This window comes from Nycticebus coucang, chromosome 3 (assembly GCF_027406575.1).
Source record: "Nycticebus coucang isolate mNycCou1 chromosome 3, mNycCou1.pri, whole genome shotgun sequence".
In the NCBI taxonomy this organism is placed as follows: Eukaryota; Metazoa; Chordata; class Mammalia; order Primates; family Lorisidae; genus Nycticebus; species Nycticebus coucang.
Genome location: NC_069782.1, coordinates 66,888,240 through 66,911,466, shown reverse-complemented (window position 1 = coordinate 66,911,466; position 23,227 = coordinate 66,888,240). Strand labels below are relative to the sequence as shown.

At 45.0% G+C, this 23,227-nt stretch overlaps 1 protein-coding gene across 11 annotated transcripts in view; it reads left to right on the top strand.

Moving 5' to 3' along the window:
• The window catches only part of CACNA1A (calcium voltage-gated channel subunit alpha1 A), a 358,837-nt gene that overhangs the window by 23,650 nt on the left and 311,960 nt on the right, over positions 1 to 23,227 (top strand). For 10 of the 11 annotated variants that reach the window (XM_053584930.1, XM_053584936.1, XM_053584931.1 and 7 more), the window contains one exon: positions 1,808 to 2,123. In XM_053584930.1, the coding sequence (XP_053440905.1) occupies positions 1,918 to 2,123 (206 nt within the window). In that variant the 5' untranslated portion in view covers positions 1,808 to 1,917. Of the gene's footprint in view, positions 1 to 1,807; positions 2,124 to 23,227 lie in introns of those variants that run through there. The other variant, XM_053584937.1, reaches the window with a different exon arrangement.

The following is a 23,227-nucleotide window of genomic DNA, read 5'->3' as shown; positions in this document are numbered from 1 at the left end:
TTTAAAGCAGGGTGAAAAGAAACAAAATAGATATAATCTTCCCTTCCTACAACTGGTTTTTTGCTATGTCGGGGCAACCTCATTCTCTGCATCCACCTGCTTATACCAGTGGGTGTTGAGGTGACTTATGAATTATCTGTGCATCAGGTTGAGTCTCCTAATTCTATTTCCTGCATGCCAACCTTCCAATGGATTTGTTTTTCTTGGATAGATACTGAGAGGCCAGTGGTATGGCCTGACTCAGGTGGGACAAATCAGTTTGGGATTGGAAATATACTGTTTGGTCAGATGTGGATTCCTAACACCACAGGCCAAGTCACCCACAGCCACACAGGACTCTTCTTTGTTCCTTGTTCCTCGAGCAAGTCACATGCAGTCCTGCCTCAGGGCCTTTGCACTTGGTGCTGTTGCTTCTGCTTGGAAAGCTCTTCCCTCAGATACCTGCATGGCTCGTGCATCTTTACTTCCTTCAGGCCTCTGCTTACATGTCACTTACACAGTGAGGCTGTCCCCGGCCTCTTATTTAATATAGTCACCAGCCCACCCAACACTTCCTATCGCTCTTTGTTATGGGATGAATTATCCCCCCTCAAATTCGTATATTGAAGTCTAACCCCCAGTAATGCAGAATGTGGCCATGTTTGGAGATTGTGCCTTGACAGGGGCAATAAAGGTAAAACGAGGCCATGAGTGGTTCTTAATACAGTCTGACTGGTATCTTTACAAGAAGAGGTTAGGCCAGGCACAGTGGCTCACACCTGCAGTCCCGGCACTTTGGGAGGCCAAGGTGGGAGGATGGCTTGAAGCCAGAAGTTTCAGACTAGCTTGGGCAACACAGCAAGGTCCCATCTCTGCAAAATATTTAAAAATTATCCAGATGTGGTGGTGCAGACCTGTAGTTCTAGCTACTCAGGAGGCTAAGGCAGAAGGATCACTTGAGCCCAGAAGTTTCAGGCTGCAGGACACTGATTGCACCTTGGCACTCTGATTGCACCTCAGCACTCTGGTAGAAGCAATTAGCCACTCCAGGATGTGTACGAGTTCCAGAACATCACATTGCATTGTACACCATTTAAGTATATACAATTAAATTTATCAATTAAAATTTTTTCGTTTTAAATATAAAAGTAAAATTAGGGGCTGGGCACAGTGGCTCAGGTCTGTAATGCCTGCTACTGGGACAGCTGAGGCAGGAGAATCACTTGAGGCCAGCAGTTTGAGACCAGCCTGAGCAACATAGTGAGACCTCATCTCTAAAATAAAAAATAAAAAAAAAATTGGAAACCAGCCACGCCTGGAAAGAAGGCTGTCTGGACAGGCAGTCAATCCTATGTGCATTTTAAGCGGCCCCTTGCACTTGCCCTTTCAGCTTTCTTAGTGACTCCTCCAGGACCCAGTGCCAAAAAGAATGAGCAAGAAGGCTCCTGGTGACCCATTTTGCAGAAGGGAACATTGAAATTCTGAAAAATCTGGAGTCCTGTCCTCTGCGGCCGGCACCGCGGAGGGGCAGCGAGTCTGGGCGCCCAGGTGTGTCTGGGCGACGCAACCTCGAGGTCTTTCACTCCATTGCGCTGCATCCGTTGCCCGGCAGCTCCGAAGAACTGGCTTTCCGGGCTCTGAGTTGCCAAGAAACTACTAAATCCTGGGCAGCTGGGGCTCGGGGCTCAGTTGTAGTTTGGTTTCCCGTGAAGGAGGGCGAGGCAGCCCCTCCTGACTCGAGCGTTCCCTTCTCTTCTCCGCCTGCCTTTGCCGTCTGCCTTTTCCTCCCTCAACTCTGGCTCTTGCTCTCTCCTCTCTCTTCTTCTAGTTTCACTCTCACTGCGCTGGAGGCAGAAGACCTCAGGATTTCTGAGCGAGGCCCATGGACGTGGACGTCCTCCCGGGCCCCGGACTCCATGCTCTCGCCCCCCCGTCGTTATGACGCCCTGCACCACCACCGCTCGGGGCCCCCTGGCGGGCGCGCCCAGTACCCCGCGGGACGTGCGGTCCCCCCAGTTGAACCTTGGCTTCGAGGGGCGCCCTCTGAAGCGGCGGGGTGGCGTGGTGGACCACCGGGATGTCATCTTGGCCCACCAGGCCCACAAAATCCACAGCACCCCCCAGGCCAAGAGGAAAGAATGGGAGTAAGTATACGCAGGGTGGAGGGCCAGACCCAGCCGGGGCAAGGGCGCAGGGTGCGGACTAGCACGCAGGATCCCTCAGGGTCGGGAAAGCTTGTTTGGAGCAAGCTTTGGGGGAGGGTAGGAGCAAATTCATGCGGCTGGAACACATCGATAGGCTGTGCTGGTTTCTGAAATCTCAACATCTTCCCCTGTTGAGTCAATTTCTCCTGCTCCAGCCATCTCTGTGAATCTCTGATTTGCCCCACTGTGCAGTAACCAAAGGGCTATAACCATGGGTGTGGCAGTGAGTACCCTGCTCTAGGGACTGTGAGTGTCCACTGGAATGGATTGGCAAATATTTCTGACGGGATGGCTGAGAATGCCACTTTCTGTGTGTGTGTGTGGAGGGGGGGAATCGGGAATACCTTTCCTATCTACAGTGCTGAGCACACATCTGCAGGTTTGGAGGCTGGAGACAGAAGTTTTGTGCTGAGGGCGCAGAGGGACTCAGGCAGGGCTGGGAGAACATGGTGGCTGTGACAGGGCCTGGTCCTGGGTCCCTCTTTCTCTTTGATAGTAACCCCAGAAGCAGGTCTTCTTGGGGGGGAGATGCTGGAGGTAGAGCCGGCCTTGCCCTTTAGATGGTGGTGGGTGATTTTGGGGTGAGTGGCCTCCCCGAGTTCAGGATCCTCACCTGTGAAATCACCAGTTCTAAGCTGTTTGAGGATTGAAGGAAGTTTGTGCCAAGATTCAGTACAAGTCAGCCCTTTGGTGCCTGTTCACAACTGGAGCTAGTGCCCCTTCCTTCCTTCCTTCCTTCCTTCCTTCCTTCCTTCCTTCCTTCCTTCCTTCCTTCCTTCCTTCCTTCCTTCCTTCTTTCCTTCCTTCCTTCCTTTTCTCTCCCATTCTCTCTCCTCCTCCCTCCATCACTGTCTTCTGTTTCTTTTCTTTCTTTCCTTTTTATTTTTGAGACAGAGTTTCACTATGTTGCCCTCGGTAGAGTGCATGGCGTCCCAGCTCACAGCAACCTCTAGCTCTTGGGCTTAAGCGATTCTCTTGCCTCAGCCTCCCAAGTAGCTGGGACTACAGGTGCCCACCACAATGCACGGCTATTTTTTGCTGCAGTTGTCATTGTTGTTTAGCTGGCCCGGACTGGGTTCAAACCCACCAGTCTGGGTGTATGTAGCCAGCACCCTACCCACTGAGCTACGGGCGCTGCTTCTCTTTCTTTTTCTTTCTCTTTCTCTCCTCCTCCCTCCCTCCCTTTCGCCCTCTCTCCTTTTTCTTTCCTTTTTTCTCAAGAACTTTTTTGGCAAATGCACAAATGCTAGTGGATCCCTAGGCGGACAGATATCAGGAGGGTTGGATGTGAATATGAATTATCAGGGTGATCAGAGCTGAGGTTGACACAGACACTAATCTGTTTAGGGGATCCCAAATTCTGCTCTCCTACTCTCCTCCCACTCCAGTCCTGACTGCATGGGAAGCACATTTCGCTACCAGCCTTCCTCTGTTTTTCTGTTTGCTGGGGCGGCAGTGCAGTTATAAATGCCCATTGGGGTGAGTATGGGGGTGCTGATGAAGGGTTCTGTACATATAGGCTTGAATGAGAGTTGTGCTTTCAAAATGAACCGTTGCTCATTTTCTTTTTTCTTTCTTTTTTTTTTTTGTTTTGTTGTTGGGGATTCATTCAGGGTACAATAAGCCAGGTTACACTGATAGCAATTGTTAGGTAAAGTCCCTCTTGCAATCATGTCTTGCCCCCATCGTTGCTCATTTTCAAAGAGCTTCTGGATGGGGGCAAAGGTGGTACAAACCTGGCTCCTAAAGTGGTTTTCTGAGGTTAGGCTGACATCTGGTGGTACGTTTGAGCATTGCAAAGGAAAACAAAGCAGTGCGTGACCGTTAATTTTTTTTTTTCCACACTGGGTTCCTCTTAACCTTTTCTCCTTTCCATCCACCCATCCATCCTCTCACCCGTCCATCCATCCTTCTAACTATCCACCCATACACTCGCGCATATTTCCATTTATCTATTCATTCATCCATCTCCCCATTCATCCTCTCATCCATCCGTCCACTCTGCATTTGTCCACCTTCCCATCCCTGTTTCTATCTGTCCACTCACTCACTAACCCATGAATTTAGCCATTAGGTGATCCATCTATTTTTCCATTCATTATCTCCTCATCTATCCATATATTCATCCACTCATGCACCTGTCCTTCCTGCCATCCATCCATTCATCCTCCACTCACTTTTCCATCTATCCATCCATCCACCTGTGCACTCACCTACCTATTCCTCTATCCATCAGTCTGCTCATCCAACCATCCATTCCACAAATAACTTGGGTTCACCTATTGTGTTTGGCTTTTAAGCTAAACACCACTACTTTATCATCCCCTCTTGAGAACACACCTTCTTTCTTTCTTCTCTCCAGCTTCCCCTTCTTCTCCCCTCTTTAGTCTTTTTCTCCCTCTTTAGTCTCTACTTATTTCCATTCTCCATTTGTGCTCCCTCCCTGCCTTAAAAAAAGTTTGATTAGTTTTCTCAGAAAAAGTGAGTCTTCTTTAAGGCATTATAAAGTGTTATTTCTGCAGACTTGCTGAAAAAAAAATTTTTTTTAGGGAAGAAAAATGTGTCAGTGAATGAAATAATTTAAAAATCTGTCCAGACATGGTGGCTCATACCTGTAATCCTAGCACTTTGGGAGAGTGAAGTGGGATATCAGGTGTACAAGACCAGCCTGGACAACATAGTAAGACCCCACCCCCTCACAAAACATACAAAAATTAGCCAGGTGTCGTGATGCACACCTGTATTCCCAGCTACTTGAGAGGTTAATGCAGGAGAATCCCTTGAGCCCAGGAGTTCAAGGCTGCAGTGAGCTATATATGATGATACCACTGCATTCCAGCCTAGATGACAGAGAAAGACTCTGTCTCAAAAACAAACAAACAAACAAACAAACAAACAAACCATAACCCTGTTGCTCAAGGAAAACAATAAGTACAATTTACAATAACAATGACAGCAAACGCTCATTAGGTACCTATTGTATGCCAGACGCAATGCTAGGCAACTTACTGATCTTGTTGCCTTGTAACTCTGCCATGCAGTAGATTCTGCATTACATCCAATTTATGGATGAGTAAAGAGGGGCAGAGAGAGGTGAGCCTGTGGTCTTGCAACTAGGAATTGGCAGAGCTGGGATTTGAACCTGGCAGTGTCAGTCTCCAAAATTCAAGCTCTTAACCAATCGTTTGGCAAAAAAATTTCTTACCACAGCAAGCAGGAGGGAATTGCTTTCAAATAAATTAGAAAAGAAGAAAAGAAATCATATCAGAGACAAAGAGAGAAGACTTGAAAGGTATTCAGAATCAGGATACATTGGTTAAGATGCCATTTCTATCACACCCTTCTTGTATGGCTGACCTTTGCCTCAGTTTCCAATTCCTGTTGCTTTTTAGCACCATAAAAAGTGTCTTTATAGACATTATCTCAAAACTTCTGAACTGTCCCAGCCATAAAAACATTTGTCATGATACCCATAATATATGCATTATATTTGCTTATAAATTATATAAGTATTCTGCTAGATTTACTATATATACCATAAAACATACACAAAAATTAAAATGTGAAAGGGAAGAGATATCAAGGAGATATATAATATTCTTAAATGGCTTTAATTTTGTAATTTAATAATGCAAACCACTTTTGCTCTCATGGTTTAGAAATTTGCCTTCACTTTTTGAATACTGTGTTCTGTAAGAGCTTTTTATTCTGAAAACTTACAAATACACTAAAAGTAGAAGGAAGACTTCAGTGAACCTTCCATACCCATCACCCAAATAAAATAGTGACTGGGATTGTGCCAGCCTTCCTTCTATTTTTTTTTTTTTTGTAGAGACTTTATCACTTTACCACCTTTGGTAGAGTGCCATGATGTCACAGGACTCACAGCAACCTCCAGCTCTTGGGCTTCCGCAATTCTCCTGCCTCAGCCTCTCGAGCAGCTGGGACTACAGGCGCCCACCACAACAGCTATTTTTTGGTTGCAGTTCAGCCGGGGCTGGATTTGAACCCGCCACCCTTGGTATATGGGGCTGGCGCCCTACTCATTGAGCCACAGGCACCTTCTAAATCCATTTTCCTTTTTCTGAGACTTTTGAAAGCAAATCTCAGACCTTATGTGATTTTTTCAGACCACATCTATAAGGCACACAAACATTTTATTATGCCACACTGGCAGCGTTAGTAATGATTTTTATATCATCTAATTTCCTGTCCATATTCAAATTTCCGTGTTTCCTATTTACAGTTGATTTCTTTGAATCAGCAAGTTCTGTGAGTTGCACTGGTCATTCTCTCTCTCCCTTTTTATTGTGGTGAAATATACATAACATAAAATTGGCTCTTTTAACCATTTTTAAGTGTATGATTCACTGGTATTACTCACATTCACATTATTGACCCCATCTAGCTCCAGAACTTTTTCATTTTCCCAAACTGAAACTCTGTCCCCGTTAAACCCCAACTCTGTCCCCGTGTCCCAGCTCCTGGCACCCACCCTTCTACTTTCCATCTGTGTGAATTTCACTGCACTAGGAATCTCATATAAATAGAATCAAACAGTATTTGTCTTTTTGTGACAAGCTGATTTCACTGAGCATAATGTCCTCTGGGTTCACCCGTGTTGTAGCACGTGTTAGAATTTCCTTCCTTTTTAAGGCTGAATCATATTTCATTGTGTGTGTGTGCGCCACATTTTGTTTATCCATCTATCCATCAACGGACACTTGAATTTCTTCACTTTTTGGCTATTGTGAATAATGCTGTTATGAACATGGGTGTACAGATATCTCTTTGAGATTCTGCTTTCCATTCTTTTGGATATATTCCCAGAAGTGGGATTGCTGGATCATATGGCAATTCTATGTTTGATTTTTTGGTGGTCATATCTCTTAAGTCTTTTCTTTTTTTTAGACAGAGTCTCACTCTTTTTGCCCAGGCTAGAGTGCTGTAGCATCTGCCTAGCTCAAAGCAACCTCAATCTCTCGGGCTCAAACAATTCTCATACCTCAGCTTTTCGAGTAGCTGGGACTATAAGCACTCACCACAATGCCTGACTCATTTTCTATTTTTAGTAGAGATGGGGTCTTGTTCTTGTTTAGGCTGGTCTCAAACTCCTGAAATCAGGCAATTCTCCTGCCTCGGCCTCCCAGAGTGCTAGGATTGTAGGCGGGAGCTACCGCGCCTGGCCTGAAGTCTTATTGAGTCTATAGCAGTCTCTCCCTGACTTCCTATTTTCTATCCCATTGACTCATGGAAGAAACAAGATCAATTATCCTCTATAATGTCTCACATTCTTTTTTTTTTTTTTTTGAGACAGAATCTCACTTTGTCACCCTCAGTAGAGTGCCATAGCATCATAGCTCACAGCAACCTCAAACTCTTGGGCTCAAGTGATTCTCGGGATTATAGAACACACCACCATGCCCAGAAAAATTTTTCTGTTTTCTTTAGAGACAGGTCTCGCTTTTGTTCAGGCCGGTCTTAAACTCCTGACCTGAAGAGATTTTTCCTTCTTGGCCTCCGAAGTATTACAGCCATGAGCCACCACGTCCAGCCTGTCTCCCATTCTTAATTGTCCGTTTGGAGACTTTATTTTTTTCAAACTGCTAAGTATGATGACTTTACCCGTCAGTGGACACCCCGCCCAGGTGTAGTGAACACTACAGGGAGGCTCACGTGATTCCAACTTGTAAAATGTCTTCTTGAGAAATGCATATGTTTTCTGGTCACTTTCTGACAGCAGCGGAATTACATTGCCACCACTCTTACTTCTTCCTGTGACTAATGGAGTCTATTATCACTGCTCCTTTCTGCTTGCATTCCTATTTTCTTCAACCTTTCCTTTCCAGGAAGGAATTCTCTAAAGCCCCATGTCCACTTTGCCAGCCAACATCCCAATCTGTCAACCCCTTGCCACAGGTCCAAGCATATACCACCCTGACATGATAATTTATCCTATTTCTAGTGGTCTGTCTTGCCCACTAGAATATCTCAGGCAGGGTTGCTTGTCTGTCTTTTTCACAGCTGTGTTCTCATAGCTCAAGATCAAGGCCAACACCCACTAGGTGCTCACTAAACATTTCTTGAATGAACCCACCAAACTAGTATGTGTGAGAGTCACTGCCAGCCAGCCAAGTGGATTTGGGCCAACCATCCATTAAGGATTAATAAAGCTCAATGCTTTTCTTAGTTATAGATGAAATGATAGCAGAAATGGAAGTTTGAGTACTCAGTTCTACACCCTACAGATGTACTACCTGGGGTACTACCTCCCTCCCCTTCCTCCTCTTCTTCCCTCCTCTCCTTCCTCCTCTTCCCTCTACTTTCTCCTTTCCTCTTGCTTTTACCTCCTCCTTCCTGCCCTCCCCCTCCCAGCCTTTCTTCCACAATTATTTTTGAGACAAGGTCCTACTCCATCACTCAGGCTGGAGTGCAGTGGCATTATCATAGCTCACTGCAGTCTCCAGCTTCTGGGCTCAAGCAAGCCTCGTGCCTCAGCCTCCTGAGTAGCTGGGACTACAGGCATATGCCACCATGCCCAGCTAATTTTTAAATTTTTTGTAGGGGTAGGATCTTACTATATTGCCCAGGCTGGTCTTGAACTTCTGGTCTCAAGTGAGACCTCTCACTTTAGCCTTCCAAAGCCTTCCTACAGGTGTGAGCCACTGTACCCAGCCTTTTCCATAGAAATTTAGGACATCACCACTGTGCTAAGCTCCATTTGGGACGTGGAGGGTGGGGAGAGGACACATTACTTAACAGTGAGCTTTTGCCATGATGACACTCTCTATCCAACAGGTAAAATCAACATGGAAAACAAATAAAGATAAATAAGAAACATGCCAGGAGGTTGTGCAATGGTTTGGGAGAGGACCCTCCAGGAGGACTGTCCTGAGGAAAAAAATTCCAAACAAGTTCTTCTCATGTGTTTTTGCATATATGAACTTCTGCCATATCTTTTTCTTCTTAATAGAGGCAGAGTTTTGGGTGGTGCCTGTGGCTCAAAGGAGTAGGGCGCCAGCCCCATATATAGGAGGTGGCTGGTTCAAACCCGGCCCCGGCCAAAACTACAAAAAAAAAAGAAAGAAAGAAAAGAAAAATAGTGGCAGAGTTTTGCCCAGAATGAAGTATAATAGTGTGATTAAAGACTCACCGTAGCCTTGAATCCCTAGGCTCAAAGGATCCTCTCTAGTAGCTGGGACTACAGGTGCATGCCACCACACCCAGCTAATTTTACAAAATTTTTTTAGAGAGAGGGTCTTGCTATGCTGCTAGGGCTGGTCTTGAACTCCTGCCTCAGCCTCCCAAAGTGCTGTGATTACAGACGCGAGCCACTTGCCCTGGACCTCAGAGACTTTCTATTATTTATTTATTTATTTATCCTTTTAAAAAAGTTTGGATTAATATAAGGGTACGTATAATTGGGTTACCTTGTTGTGTTTGTTAGATAGCATCCTATTTGTGGTTGCGTCCTCCACCCCTCTGAGTCTTTTTAAATGCATATTCTGACAAAGCAAGTCTGGGCTGGGGTCTGGGATTCAGCATTTCTTTCTTACAGGCCCCTCAGGTGACACTGACACAGTCTAAGCAGTGAGTTCTAAACCACCACCATCATCATCAGAGAACAGAGAGAATGTGGCAGGAGGAGGGAGGAAGAGAGAGGAGAGCTAAGCAAACTGCTGAGTGTCTTGAAGAATGCTTATTAAGCTGCAGTGAGAATAATAATAACAAGCAATATTGATGTAGCACTTACTATCTGAGGGCACAGCTCCAAGCCTTTTAATATACATTGACTCATTTAATTTTCATCACCATTGTTATAAACAGATTGTGTCATATGGCGTTCTTTCCCAGAGTGTTTCTGTGTTCCACATCTTAAGGTATGCACTCAACAATCTCATGAAGCAGTAGAACAGGCATCGTTGCTATTATTATTATTATTTCTTTTTTGAGACAGGATCTTGCTCAGTTGTCCAGGCTAGAGTGTAGTGGTATCATCACAGCTCTCTGCAACCTCCAACTCCTGGGCTCAAGTGATCCTCCTGCCTCAGCCTCTCAATTAGCTGGGACTACACATGTGCACTACCACATCCAGATAATTTTTCTTTTCTTTCTTTTTCTCTTTCTTTTCTTCTCTTCCTCTTCTTTCTCCCCTCTGTCCTCCCTTCCTTCCTTCCCTTTATCTCTCCCTCTCCTCCTTCTCCTGCCCTTTCTTCCTACCTCCCCTTCCCTCCCTTACTCCCCCTTCCCTTCCCTCTATCATTCCTTCCCTCCTTCTTTCTTCCTTCCCTTCTCCCTCTACCTCCCTCTCTCTTCCTCCTTCCCCCTCTCCCTCTCGCTTGCTTGGGCTGGTCTTGAAGTCTTGACCTCAAGGGTCCTCCTGCATCAGCCTCCCAAAGTACCAGAATTACAGATGTGAGGCAGCACATCCAGTGGGGTCTATGTTGTCTGCAACTTCTGTCTCACTCAGGGTAAAAACCAGAGTTCTCTCCAAAGTCCACAAGGCCTTGCCCCATTTCTCCATCTCCTCCTGCCCTCACCTTCTCCCTCTCTATCCCTTGCTCATTCTGCTCCAGCCACAAAACATCATTGCTCTTCCAACCTCAGGACCTTTGCACTGGCTATTCCCTCTGCTTGGACGGCTCTTCCCCTAGGTAGCCACGGGACTCCTTCCAGCCTTTACTTAAAGATTGCCTCCTTGATGAGATTTTCCTCATCCCCTTATGTAAAATGTAGCCCTAGAGGCCAGGGTGAGACGATCACTTGAGGCTAGCAGTTTAAGACCAGCCTGAGCAAGAGGGAGACCGCCATCTCTACAAAAAAAAGAAAGGAAGGAAGGAAGGGAGGGAGAGAGGGAGGGAGGGAGGGAGGGAGGGAGGGAGGGAGGAAGGAAGGAAGGAAGGAAGGAAGGAAGGAAGGAAGATAGATTAGCTGAATGTGGTGGTATGCTCCTGTAGTTCCAGTTACTTTGGAGGCTGAGGCAGGAGGATCACTTGAGCCCAGGAGTTTAATGTTGCAGTGAGTGAGACTGAGACCCTGTCTCAAAAAAATAAATAAATAAAATTCAGCCCCCTACCATTGTTTGATCTCTTTCCCTGCTTACTTTTTCCCACTGGCACTCATGACCAGCTCATATGTATTATATATTTGCCTTTTTATCTCATTGGTTGCCTCTATCCGCTACACTAGCTATATGAGGGCAGGGATTTTCGGCTGGTGTGTTCTCTTTTGGGGGGCATAAAGTAGAATAAATATTTTTTATTTGTAGAATTTAAAATAATTATGAAATACTTCAGGTATGCAGACAATAATATAACAGGCATTTGTGTATTGTCTGGCTTATTCTTTGCTGTGTCCCCAGAGGCACAAGGGCTGACCAGCAACAGGCAGAACAGGTGCTCTGTCACCTGTTTTCATATGGCCCCAAAGCTGAGAGTAGTTTCTACATTTTTCCGTGGTTGAAAGAAAATCAGAAGAGTAATATTTCTTGATATCTGAAAGTTTGATGACATTCAAACTTTAGTGTCTAAAACTACAATGAGATATCATCTTACACTAGTCAGAATGCTTATTAAAGAACAGCAGATGTCGGCAAGGATTTGGAGAAAAGGAACTCCTGCACACTGTTAGTGGGAATGTAAATTAGTATGAATTCCATGGAAAACTATGGAGAGTGCTCAAAGAACTAAAAATAGAATTACTATTTGATCTAGCAATCCCATTACTGGATGTCTACCCAATGGAAAAGAAATTATTGTATCAAAAAGATACCTGCACTTGTATGTTTATTGCAGCACAATTCACAGCAGCAAAGATATGGAATCAACCTAAATATCCACCAGTGGATGATTGGATAAAAAAAGTGTGGTATGTGTGTACACACATACACTCTCACACACACTATGGAACAGTACTCAGCCATAAAAAAGAACAAAATTGTGTCTTTTGCAACAATGTGGGTGGGTCTGGAGGCCCTTATCTTAAGTGAAATAACTCAGAAATAGAGAGCCAAATAATGCATATTCTCACCTATCAGTGGCAGCTTAACAGTGTGCACGCATGGACATAGAGAGTGAACTAGTAGATGTTAGAGACTCAGAAGGATGGGAGAGTGGGTGGGAGGGGATAGGGAGGGGAAGAATTACTGAAGTCTGCAGTCTGCGCTCTTCAGGTAATGCTTATGCCAGAAGCCCAGACTTCCCCACTGTGCACTTTGTCCATGTAACGAAACTGCACTCTACCCCCTAAATCTATAAAAATAATTTAAAAAGAGAAAACAACAAGAAGACCAAAATTCAGTGTCCACGAGGTTTTATTATAAAGTAGCATCCTTGTCTACTTATTTGAATGTTGTCTGTGGCTGCTTTTGCATTACCACAGCAGAGATGTCTTTGCAACAGAGACTGTCTGGCCCTTACAGCCAAAAACATTTCCTCTGAGGTCCTTTATAAAAGAGGTTTGAGGGCGGCGCCTGTGGCTCAGTGAGTAGGGTGCCGGCCCCATATGCCGAGGGTGGCGGGTTCAAACCCAACCCCGGCCAAACTGCAACAAAAAAATAGCCGGGCATTGTGGCGGGTGCCTGTAGTCCCAGCTGCTCGGGAGGCTGAGGCAGGAGAATCGCGTAAGCCCAAGAGTTAGAGGTTGCTGTGAGCCGTGTGACGCCACGGCACTCTACCCGAGGGCGGTACAGTGAGACTCTGTCTCTACAAAAAAAAAAAAAAAGAGGTTTGGGACCGCTGAGCTAGAACAGCACCTGACACACAGCAGGAAAGCAGCCTGCACCAGCCTCTGCCTTCTCACCTGTCACCCGAGGCTGCAAAAATGGGACACCAGGTGGCGCTGTGGCTCCCGAAGCAGGGGCCGGGCCACAGAGTTACGAAGCGCTCAGCTCCTGGTCCTGGGTACCACCTCCTGGCAGCATCCTTCTTACTCGAGTGGGTAGTGTTCTGAAAAACGGAAGGCAACCCTAAATCAAGAATTCCATTTTAGGGAGTAGGGCGCTGGCCCCATATGCCAGAAGTGGCAGGTTCAAGCCCAGCCCTGGCCAAAAACTGAAAAAAAAGAATTCAATTTTCATCATGTAATAACTAATCATTGCATACGTGACTATTTCTTTTTCTCATGCACAAAAGTAAAGACCAAGCAGAGGAAGCGACTCAGGGTTTGCAGGGCTCCCTGAGGCTTGCAGAGTTACAGGCAGGTCCTGAGGCCGAATGTGTCACCTGCCTGGAATTAGCCTGGGTTGGGGAGAGGAGCAGGGTTCATATCCCAGCTCTGCCATTTGCTGACTCTGATTCTGGGCAGCAGTAACCCCTTCTCCTTCTCTGTGTCTTAAGTTTCCTCATCTGTTAAATGTGGATATCAATAGCACCCACCTCTGGGGCTCTTACAAAGATTAAATTCACTGCATTATTACACAGCAAGCATTTGGAACAGCACAGGCACACCATAAGCACTTGATAATAGTTTTCTATGGTTTTAAAGAGGGTAAGCTCTTGAGCATTACACAGTTAAAAAAAAATAGCAGGTTGTTCAGACATCACAATTAAACTAAAACCTAATCTTTAAAAAGAACTTGCTTGGGAATCAGAGCTCTTTCTTTCTTTTTAAAGGGAGGCAGGTTAGACAATTCTAGCCTAGTTGATATAAAAAAAAAATGGGTCTGGTCCTAGAGGGATTCTTTTTCAGTGCAGCTGGCTGGTTTTTAGTACAGAGAGACCCTCCTTTTGTCCTTTGAATTAACAGCTTTAGTTGTGACCAGCCAAGAAGGCTCAGGAAGGGATCTCAAGAGATAAAAGTCGGCCGGGCAAGGTAGCTCACACCTGTAATCCTAGCACTCTGGGAGGCTGAGGTGGGTGGATTGCTTGAGCTCATGAGTTTGAGACCAGCCTCATCAAGAGTGAGACCCCATTTCAAAAAATAGCTGGGCGTTGTGCTGGGTGCCTATAGTCCCAGCTAATCAGAAGGCTGAGGCAAGATAATCACTTGAGCCCAAGCGTTTGGGATTTCTGTGGACTGTGATGCCATGGCACTCTACTGAGGGTAACAAAGTGAGACTGCCTCAAAAAAAAAAAAAAAAAAAAAAGAAAGAAAGAAAGAAAAGAAAAAAGAAAGAGAGAGAAAGATTGAGGGAGAGAGAGAGATAAAAGTCCTTTCCTTCCTTTTTATGTTGCTATCATCATCATCATCATCATCATCATTATTTAGAGTTGGACTCTTGCTCTGTCACCCAGGTGGGAGTGCCCTGGTGTCATCATAGCTCACTGCAGCCTCAAACTGCTGGGCTCAAGCATCCTTCCATCTTATCCTCCTGAGTAGTTGGGACTACATGTGCATACCACCACATTTGGCTAATTTTTCTTACTTTTTGGTAAAGAAAGGGTCTCACTATCTTGCCCAGGCTGGTCTTGAACTCCTGGCTTAGGTAATCCTCCCACTTTGGCTTCTTCAAGTGCTGAGATTACAGTTGCGAGCCACAACGCCCACCCAGCCCAGCCTTCCTTTCTAAATCAGGAAACCAGAACTCAGAGTGCTTAAGAAACTTTTCCAAGGCCACACACCTCAGCTGGGTCCATTTGCAAAGCTCTGACCTCTGCCTTTTGGGCTACCGAAGGCTGGGGCCTTCTCTTAGAGCTGCCATGTAAATGTTCACAGCTGTGTACAAAGACCCTGGAAACAAGCTTCAAACCCCAGGGAGCTGAAACCCCGTGTGTTGAGTCTTTCAGTAGACACGCATGATTGCAACTCTTCCCACAGTGGCGTGAGGCCTTCACATTGGGCCTGTGGCTGGGCCCATTGGGACATTCTGCAACTCTTCAGTTCTGGCCTCAGAATGAGGATGCTCCCATATGAAAAGAGGCTTCATAAAGCAGGGGCATGTCAAGACTGCTAGAGAGCTCCTTGGGTATCTCAGTTCTGGAGGGCAGGACTAATTTTCACACGTTTTCTTTCTCCCCTTGGTGGGAACTTTCACATTTACCTTAAATGCTCCCTTGGTTGTTTCCTACAAATGCAGCCAGTTTTCAGGAGGCTTATCTATTGTCTGTAGATCTGTGTCCAAAATCTCTGGGCCCAGGTTAGACCTGTGTTCTGAGGACCTCAGCAGGTTAGTGATGCAGTGCAGTTTTGGATTTCTGTGCAGTGGAAAGGGTTTTTGGTTACAAGGCATCCATGTAGCTTGGCTGTCTTGCAGGGCAACAGGTCTTTAATTCTGAGAGTCCTACATCCTCAGCACACATTGGTGTCCCCTGGGGGCCTGTTAAAACATGGATATTTCTGGGCTCATCTGGAAGTTGCTGATTCTGCAGGGCTGGGTGATGGAACCTGAGAATCTGCACTTCTCATAAGCTTCCAGGTACTGCTGGTGCTATTGATCTAGGGACTACACTTTGAGAGGTGTGGCTTCAAAACAGTGGCTCCTAACTTTGGCTGCACCATCAGTTGAAACATTAAAAAACATCTTGCCCCCAGGAGGGACTCCATTAAATCTGACTCTGGAGGTGGAGTCCAGATATTAGCAAGTTCCCAGTTGATTCTAACCAGTGTGTGGATCATGGCTTACCACTTCACTCAGCAAAGCCCCCCCCCCCCCCCCCCCCGGTTCAAACCCAACTTGGAAATTTAAAATCCTCTAGGTGATGAAAACAAAAACACAGTGTCTAATGCATTCCTAAGCAGAATTATTCTTGAATGATTCATGGTTTGGATTCTCATTCTATTGTCTTTAATAATATCCTTTCTGCATATTCAGAACAGATATTTAGCTGGGACACATTGGTACAGTTGGTTGTTAAAATACTAACATATTTCCATACCACTTAGTAAATAGCTGTTGCCTGGAGTCCCTGAGTGAGTTCCCATCACCAGCCTGAGTCCCTTCCTGGCTCCACTTAGGCCTCCCAACAATGACAGTCACTATCATTGCTAAGTATTGAAAGCTTCACCCCAGTGTGTTTGATCTGCTCCCTCACACTTTTAGTTTTCTTGTCTGAGAGGAATGGATAGGAAGGTCAGTTTGCAAACTCAGGAGTGTGAGAAAGTTCCTCTATGTCTGGAGGGGTGGGTGGCATTTATTCCAATCCTGCTCCTGACATAGACCAGCTTAGAAAGTTATCTAACCTCTTTGTGCCTTAGTGTTCTCATAGTTAAAATAGTAATAATATCTTCCCTATAGGCGTGCGATGAGGTTTGAATGAATGAATGCATGAACAGACCATAGATGATTTGGTGTGCAATTAATTCATGTAAATGTCAGCATTTGTATCAGTTATCTGTTGCTGTATAACTAATGGCCACAAAGTGCATGAAAAACAACCACAAACTTAGTGGCTTTAAACAACACATATTTACTTTCTTACAGTTTCTGTGGTCAGGAATCTTGATGTGGCTTATCTGGGTCCTGTGCAATGAGGTTATAATCAAGTTGTTGGCCAGAGTTGGGTTTTATCCAAAGGCTCGACTGGGGAAGGATATGCTTCCAAGCTCACCTGCTTATTGGCAATATTCAGTTCCTTGCAAACTGATGGACTAAAGACCACAGTTCCCAAAACACACCCTTTGTTCTTCTTTAACGTGGCAGCTTGCTTTGTCAAAGTCAGCAAGACAAGAGTTGGAATCTTTTGTAGTCTTAATTATGGAAATTACATCCCTTTGACTTTTTCTTTTTGAGACGGAGTCTCATTTTGTCACCCTTGGTAGAGTTCCGTGGTGTCACAGCTTGCAGCAACCTCAAACTCTTGGATTTAAGCAATTCTCTTGCCTCAGCCTCCCAACTTAGCTGGGACTGCAGGTGCCTGCCATAACACGCAGCTGTTTTTAAAGACAAGGTCTCACTCTGGCTTAAGCTGGTCTCAAACTCATGAGTTCAGGCAATCCGCATACCTGGGCCTCCCAAAGTGCTAGGATTATAGGCATGAGCTGCCGGGTCCTCCGGCAGTCGCAGTTGAGGGAAGATCGGGGCCAGCCCGATCTCATCCCAGGGGCAGGGCGGGATGGTGAGTGTGGGCGGGTCAAACAGGAACACACGGCGCCAGGAGTCTGTTGAAGCAGGAACTCAACTTTATTGTTCCAAGCAGCCACTTATATAGGGCGTGGGGAAGGGGCGGGGAAAGGAGGCGGGGGATGAGGTACGTGAAATGGTGTGATGGGTGGTAAAACCGGGTTGGGCCAATGGCATGGAACCACGTTGGCTGTATCTAGGTAGAGGCAGTTTCAGGCCGGGCCTTGCTGAGTCATTGCTACGCAGAAGTAGCTCGATGGATCTACTTCTAGTCAAGCTCGGGAAGTTGCCCTAGGCCTCAGGCACATGGCAGGGCCCAACAATGAGCCACTGTGCTTGGCCCTACATCCTTCAACTTTGAAGTATCCTATTGGTGAGGAGAAAGCTCCTCAGGAAAGGGGTTTGTGCAAGGTCGTAAGTACCAGGATGTGGACCACTGGAGACCAACTTCAAAGTTGCCTGCTACAGTGTTGTTACTTTTTTCATTTCCTGGATGTAGATGATTTAGTGTAGGTCATTACTGCTCCTTCTTGAGGCATGGGTTGTATGCAGCACTGAAGCATTTGGAAGCCCTGTCAGCTATTACCCACACTGTTTACCTTTGAGATCCTCCCTTGCCCCAGCTTTCAGGGTCCTTCATGGTGGAGGTCCTTCATGAACCGCCTCTGAGCTAAGTTTGGGACTGAATCTTCGTGGTGGCTCAAAATTTTGCCTTGAAATCCTGGTCACCCCAAATCCCCCATGCATCCAGTCTTGTGAAACACCTGGCGAATGGGCTGCAGTCTGCTCGTGGGGGATCACCCCAACTCATGTCCTCTCATTTACTCATCTGAAAGGCACCCTCCTACACCTTGCCTCAGGCACATCTGGTATAAGTTCTTCAGTGAGTGCAGGATTTCCTACAATGCAAGAGAAATGTTGACTTCCAAGAATATTCATTTCCTCTGAGGTTGGAGACCATACATTCCTATAATAGAAGTGTCCCATTAGAAGAGAGAGATAAGCAAAGGGATGGGAATGTACAGGTGGAAGAGAGTCTAGGGAGTTGGAGAGGGGTGGTCAACAAGATGAGGACAGTTCCCTGGAGCAAGGTTGGAGAGGCACGTTACTGAGGAGGAGCGGCAAGAGTACATCTTGCTGGGTCCTTTAGTACAAGGTTATAATCAAGGTGTTGGCCAGGATCAGGTCTCACCCAAAGGCTTGGCTGGGGAAGAGTTCGCTTCCAAGTTCACCTGGTGGTTGGTAATATTCACCCCCCCACCAAGGGTGGGAAAGGGCACACCAGAGTCATCAATCAAGAGACAGAATGACAGGTTGAGGTTATGGTGAGAGAAGAAGCTAGCCATTTTCTTAAAAATCGTTTAAAGCAACAAAATAAGTATTATTTCTCACAATTTTTTAAGGTCAAGGATCTTCTGGCTCTCAGCTGGGCAGTGTTGTGGGAGTGTCTCACTTGGCTGCATTGTGTTTGTTGATGGCTGGGCTGGGCTGGGCTGGGCTGGATGTCCACAAGCCTTCACTCTCATGTTTGGTACCTCAGAGCTTCCTCCGTGTGCCCTTTCTCTCCATGTGGATGGCTTGGGCTTCCTCACAGCATGGAGATCTGAGTTTGTTGTACATTCTAGAGACTTTCAAGAGGGAGCACATCAGACTTCAAGGAAAAAGCTAAAATCTTCTTTAGCAAATGACTACCAGGTTTGAAGGAGCTCAGATATAATGTTGGGGAGTTTGCAATCAATCCCATTATCACTGAGCAGGTTATTGGAGGTCTTTTGTTAGGAAATCAACACATCTATGCTCCAACACATCATTTTGGTGTTTTATAAAGTGATTTCAGAAGGCAGTACCAATCACTGAGAAGAACAGAGAGTCTGAAGACAGAAACTCCAAATTGTTCTACTGTAAGTTCGTAAATCTTTCTATGTGACCACGTGTGTTTTATCTAACTTTTCTGAACTCTCAGTTGCATCATCTCTGAAACAGGATAAGAACTCCACTTTATACATCCTGCAGGACTTTATTAAGGATAAAATAAAGACGTATTCATAAAGTACTTTGTGAACCACGGTTGCTAAACTCAATTATCTACAAGGCTACACTGGCCATGATGATTGGGGCAGCTTCTATGTCAGCGATACAATAGGTGTGGTCTTTGGTAAACTGGAGATCTCCAGCCCCATCTGAAGGATATGGCCATTAGTCAGTACAAGCTGATTGCTACCATGCAACAAAATGTGGGCCCAGTGTGGCCAAATCATATGATTTTGTGAGAAAAGGCAAAAATTTCATTTTTGTGTGTAATCTCCTGACTTGTTCTTAACATATTTATGTCTTAAGATATGGATAGATCAAGGAAGTAATTTGTGAGCTCTCAGTTTAACATCTGCAAGCCCCAGAACTTGATGTAAATACTGGTTATTAATTTTGTCATGAGTTTTTGAAACTGGGAAGGCAAGATGAGCAAGAGGGAGAAGTGGAGGGAGAAGATGCCAGTGAATTAGGATACACGGGAACTAGGACAGCAGTGTTGGGAGTAAAGGCAGGGAGGGTAGAACATTTTAGAAGGAAAATCAACAAGACTCACTGAGCCCTCTTAATGTGCAGTCCCGTGAAGCCAAGGGAGACGTCTTCAGAATTGTGCTTTTAAATGCATAATATCAAACACAGAGGAAACCCATTATATTGAAAACCAGTCATTAAAATATTTTAAAGAACATATTGGTCACATTGTAACAAATGTCCCTCTTTAACATCACATTAAAAAAAAAGTTTGTGACAGACCTAACAATTTCAAGGTAATTAGGAGAGTAGATGGATTTCAAGACACCTGCCGTGATTGTAACGTGACATAAAAGCATGGTTTCTGTTGATGACAAAGTCACAGGTGTTGCCAAAACACTAATACTGCTGCAATTTGTAGCCCCCATCATAATTACAGCTAGCAGTAGTGAAAATGAAGATGTGAACTTTCCTGTCCATATTTACAGACTCCCTGAATTATAAACAAGTACCACATCATCTAGAGAGTAAAGGAAGAGGGGCATCCTAAGGGAATGCCAAGGTTTACAGTCTGAGGATGGTCAAAGTGGAATTGCCCAGGAGGATGTAAGAAACTAGGGGACAGAGCAGAAGAGTCTAAAAGAGGGTAGAAATAGAGCTTGAGTAAAGTGAGAAAAAAACTAAACAGAGTGTTTAAGTCTGTGGTCTCAGGAGCCAGAGTGCCTGCCTTCAAATCCTAGCTAAACCTTTCACTGGCTTTGTAACCTCAATGCATTCAACAGCATCCCACTTCTGGCACCAAATCTAGACCTTCTTGTTTACATATGTAGTATCAGTTATTGGACTAACCTTTTTTGCCTCAGTTTCCTCAACTGTGAAATGGGGGTGACAATTGCATCACTTACCTCACAGAGATATTGTCAGGATCAAATGAGTTAATTAACACATGAAATTACTTAGAAGAGTACTTGGCACCCAGTAACTGCAATGTGGACTTAGCTATCATGGAAGGAATGAATGTGGACGAGGTTCATTCATTAATCATCATTCAACAAATATTCGTTGAACACTTACTGAAAATTTTATTTTTGGGCGGCGCCTGTGGCTCAGTTGGTAAGGCGCCGGCCCCATATACCGAGGGTGGCGGGTTCAAGCCCGGCCCCAGCTGAACTGCAACAAAAAAATAGCCAGGCGTTGTGGTGGGCGCCTGTAGTCCCAGCTACTCGGGAGGCTGAGGCAAGAGAATCGCTTAAGCCCAGGAGTTGGAGGTTGCTGTGAGCTGTGTGATGCCATGGCACTCTACCGAGGGCCATAAAGTGAGACTCTGTCTCTACAAAAAAAAAAAAAAAGAGAGAATTTTATTTTTAATCAGCAAATAATAATTGTGTATATTTACATGGTACAATGTGATGTTTTGACCTGTGTATACATATCGTACAATAATCTAATCAAGGTGATTAATGTATCCATTATCTTGCCAATTTATCAACGAGCACTCTTGGGGTAGAAAACAAATCATACTAAGATCTGATTCTCATGGAGTCAAAATTCTGTAAGGGGAGATAGATAATACACTAGTAGACAGATAAAGGAATAATTTTGGACAGTGATAGTGACAATATAATAGGGTGATGGGGTCATGTGATTGGGAAAGGAGCCTCTTAGAGAGATGTTCTCTCAACTGAAATATCAGCTTACATGGTGAATGAATGAAGGGGATGACCCAGCCAGGCAAAGTTCTTGGGATGGGAAGCTCCAAGCGGAGAGAACAGCAAGTGCAAAGGCCCTGAGGCAGGATTGTGCTTGGTATGTTTGAAAGCCCACAAGATAGTTAGTGTTAGCTGGAAGAAGGAAATGAGGGAGAGAGTTGTGAGAAATGAAGTTGGAGAGGCTGATGTGGTCAACTTCTGTGTTACATCAGGCTGAAGGAACTCAAAGTCACAGCCATAAACTGTTCCAGTAAGGTCAATACTTCAAGTATCAGCTTTCTATAGGACTCATGAGCTGAAACCAAAAGATAAGCATAAAATCACTTAAGAAAGGGACAAGAGACTGGGTGCAGTGCCACACTTCTGTAATCCCAGCTTTTCAGGACGCTGAAACAGGAGGATTGCTTGAGCCCAGGAGTTCAGGGCTATAGTGTGCTATGATCATGCCTGTGCGTGGCCACTGCACTCCAGCCTAGGCAACACAGGGAGACCCTGCCTCTTAAAAAAAAAAAAAGAACGGAACAAGAAAGAAGCATGGTCCTAGAAGCTACTTAAAAAACCAGCTAAAAGTTTGCAGCCACCTCCTGAAAAGCAAGGGAGGATAGCATTCTAAAAATAATGTTCAGATCCAACCTAGAGATCAGGCAGACATAGATCTGGGAAGAAATCAATTATTGGCAAAATGGGGAGGTATATTTGAGCACCAGCTGAAAGCCAGATGACTGTGTCATGTAGAGCAGGGTGAAGTGGGTGAGCAGCACACCCATTCTCCAAATCACTGAGTGTCAGGATACAGGAGTCGTGTTTTGACTCATCTCCTTTTTTCAATGGCCCGATTTAGTGTGTCATCGAGCATTTCCTGTCTTTGTAGTGAGTACTTTCTGTCCCTTCTTTTTCTTTCTTTCTTTTTTTTTTTTTTTGAGACACGGTCACCCTCTGTGGCCTAGACTGGAATGGATCTTGAATTCCTTGGGCTCAAGCAATCCTTCCATCTCAATCTCTCAAGCAGCCACAGCAGAGCACTATGATGCCCAGCTCATTTTCTTTCTGTACCGACAAAGTCTTGTTATATTGCCCAGGCTTGTCTCAAACTCTTGGCCTCAAGCGATCCTCCTGCTTTGGCTTCCCAAAGTGCTGGAATTACAGGCATGAGCCACTGCATCCGGCCAATGTTCTTGCTTTGAAATGTCTTGCTCATTCAACATTGGTGGTGTCTGAAAACCCCACTTCCGACACCAAGTTCCTGTCTTCATGAGGCAATTTACTGATGACTTGACCAAGCTCTTTGCTATTTTCTCAAACTGTTGTCTTCCCTTATTAGGAAGGCAACAATTAAGGTAGTCACTGGTGATGTTCATGGAGTATTTCCAGCTCTCTGCTTTCCCCACCTTAAGCATGGGTATGGCCATGTGACTTACTCTGGGCAATAAAAACATGAGTAGAAGTGAGTCAGGTCATTTCTCGGTGGGAAAAGCCCAAATGTGACATGCCTCATCAAAACAGAACATGTCACTTCCTGCTTTGATGAGCTGGAACTTCTATCACCCTGGGTCCAGACCAGAACTCCTGCAGCTCATGTTGAACATCTAACAACAGTAAGAAATAAATATTTGTTCTGTTAAGTTATTGGGATTTGGGGTGGGTTGTTAGAGCAGCAAAATCTAACCATCCTGACTATATTATCACAGTTCTGTATTTATTGGCAAATAAAAGAATATTATCATATTCTTCCCTTCATTTTTAATTCCTTTCCAAATCCTATTCATTCTTTAAAAACAGCTTCAGTAAAGCCCTCTTTAAACTTTCATAATATTTAGTGTCTAATCATTATGTAACAC